Source organism: Poromitra crassiceps (genome assembly GCF_964638095.1).
Source record: "Poromitra crassiceps genome assembly, chromosome: 29".
NCBI lineage: Eukaryota > Metazoa > Chordata > Actinopteri > Beryciformes > Melamphaidae > Poromitra > Poromitra crassiceps.
In genome coordinates this window covers 12,276,963-12,279,664 of record NC_139641.1, presented here as the reverse complement: position 1 = coordinate 12,279,664, position 2,702 = coordinate 12,276,963, and the positions used below count along the sequence as shown (strand labels likewise).

The window sequence follows — 2,702 nt, the reverse complement described above, 5'->3', positions numbered from 1 at the left end:
ATACTTCAACCAAAATAGGATACATGTAGAATCACAATCTAATGGGAGAAACCAAGCAATACATTACTATTTGACTGTGAGATTGGCAGTGGAATCAGGCTCCTTCTAACGAATCATTGACTATTTGGGGTCACGCCTACCTACAACACAAACACACACACACACACACACACACACACACACACACACACACACACACACACACACACACTCACACACACACACACACACACACACACACACACACACACACACACAGACACACACACACACACACACACACACACACACACACACACACACACACACACACACACACACACACAAATAAGTCCTGTCTACTTGAGCTTACACAGCTCAGCAGTGCCAGAACACCACAGTCCAGGATGGAGAGGCTGAGTGAATGTGGTCTGGACTCTGTGGAGGAGAGTCATGGTTTCAGAGACGTTGTAGAAGGACAGAATACCTGCTCTGTGATCCAGGTACACTCCTACTCTGGAGGAGGGAGGGACTGAGATGGGAGTTCCGATACCCTTATGTATGAAGTGACAAATGCTGCTGCCACACTCTAATGCCCAAGACTTGTCATTGTATCCAAATATACTTTCATCCCCTGTTCTGCTAATATCTTTATATGAGACTGCTATTGAAACAGAGCGGCTATTGAAACACTCCACCTCCCAGTAACAACGTCCCGTCAGACCCTCTCTACTCAGGACCTGAGGCCTGTCAGTGAATCTGTCTGGGTGACTAGAATATGACTGTGCTTCACACATCCATGTTGCTTTTCTGTTTCCCTCAGGTAATAACAGCTCTGTGTGTGCTGTGTTTGGATCCAGTGTGATCTGACGTGAATATTGTAAGAAGTCAGCTCTGGTCTTGGGCTCTGGTTGTGGCAGTAAAACATCCACTTCAGTCACTGTGAGTGAGATTTTAGGCCGTTCCTCTGTCAGAATGTCCTGTAGTTTATCTCTGACCTCTGACACAGCTGCAGTCACATCTTCAAAGTAGTGCAGAGGACGGGTATCGATCCTGGGTGAGTCTGTAGCTTGACTGAGACGTGACAGCGAGGGGTAACTGTGGAGGAAGTGGATGTGATCCTCTGTGTGTGAGAGCTGCTCCAGCTCAGTGTGTTTCCTCCTCAGCTCAGAGATCTCCTGCTTCAGCTTCTCCTGAAGTTCTTCAGCCCGACTCGCTTCCTCTTTCTGCTGGGATCTGATCTGCTGCTTCACCTCAGAGCTTCTCTTCTGAATGAGACGGACCAGCTCAGTGAAGATCTTCTCACTGTCCATCACTGCTTTATCAGCAGAGAGATTCATAGCCTTCAGGTTCTGTTGTAGCACCTTCACGTCTTTCTCTCTGCCCTGGAGTCTCTTCTGGATTTTTTGCAGATTCACCCCAAGCTCTTTCTGCCTCTCTGTCCTCTCTGCGGCAGCTGAGACTGTGTCGTGTCCCTTATGTTCATCCACGGAGCAGAGATAACAGATACACTGCTGATCAGTACGGCAGAACATCTTCATCACCTCGTCGTGACGAGAGCAGATGTTCTCCTGAAGCTTCACGGTGGCTTCCACCAGCCTGTGTTTCTTTAATGGAGCTGCATCATAGTGAGGCTGGAGGTGCTGCTCACAGTAAGAGGCCAGACACACCAGACAGGACTTGAGGGCTTTCAGCTTTCTCCCAGTGCAGAAATCACAGCCCACATCTCCAGGTCCAGCATAGCAGCGATCAGGAGGAGCAGCTTGGAGTCCGGTCTTCTTTAGTTCCTCCACCAACTCTGCAAACATGATGTTTTTCACCAGGACAGGCCTCGGTGTGAAGGTCTGTCTGCACTGGGGGCAGCTGTGGATTTTCTTCTGATCCTCTTCATCCCAGCAGTCTTTAATACAGCTCATGCAGTAGCTGTGCCCACAGGGAATAGTCACCGGATCCTTCAGTAGATCCAGACAGATCGAACAGCAGAGTTTTGCCTCGTCCAGCTGCATTCCTTGCTGAGCCATTTCACTTCTCAGTGACAGTGAATCTCAGGTAGTTTCACTTTCTCACAACAGATCAAAGTTGTGCATCGATTCCTTTTCTTGGTGTTGTTGCTGCTCTGTGGTGAATGGGCTCGTTGAACTGGCTCAGTGCTGTTTGAGAGCAGGAAGAAGAGGGAGGAGTTATCAGGTGTTTCATACCAGGAAGACTTTGACCTTGTTTATAATTCACCTCATGCAGCCCCGCCCACTCGACCCATTATATCACAGCTTCCTGTTCAAAGCTGTTTTACCTGCTCATACTAGTCTGAGTCACCAGACTCACATTATGAGTCACAGGAAGTGTAAATATTGTAGTTTGTAGTTACACTTGCTGTTAGTCTCTCAGGCCAGACGGTCTCTTCTACATAAGGTGAATATGAAGTGAAGATCATACAAATATAATTGGAATAGTTCAACTTGCCTCAATGACCTCACTGACCGTAACAAAAAAAAAACAATTTTCTCACAATACACAGTTGAAAATAATACTGTAAAAATGAACATTCACATTATTAGTAAGTGAAACTAAGCAACACATAACAGCAAATTGAATCTTTATCCTTATACTTAGTGTGTTGTGTGTCTAATCTTATTTCATATTTAGCCTTTATTCTCATATTGCTGAGGCAGCCAAATCAGCCACTGCTTCTTGCTGTGACATTGGAAAGACACTGCTCTATCAAA

General features: G+C 46.4%; 1 protein-coding gene across 1 annotated transcript; it reads right to left on the bottom strand.

The window, feature by feature from the left end:
* Positions 1-338: 338 nt before the first annotated feature.
* LOC310800151 (tripartite motif-containing protein 16-like) lies at positions 339-2,015 on the bottom strand (the record flags this gene model as incomplete). The annotated part of the gene is made up of 1 exon (XM_083662738.1): positions 339-2,015. The coding sequence occupies exon 1, from the start codon at positions 1,998-2,000 to the stop codon at positions 339-341; it is 1,662 nt and encodes a 553-aa protein (XP_083518864.1). The 5' UTR covers positions 2,001-2,015.
* Between the last annotated feature and the right edge of the window lie 687 nt (positions 2,016-2,702).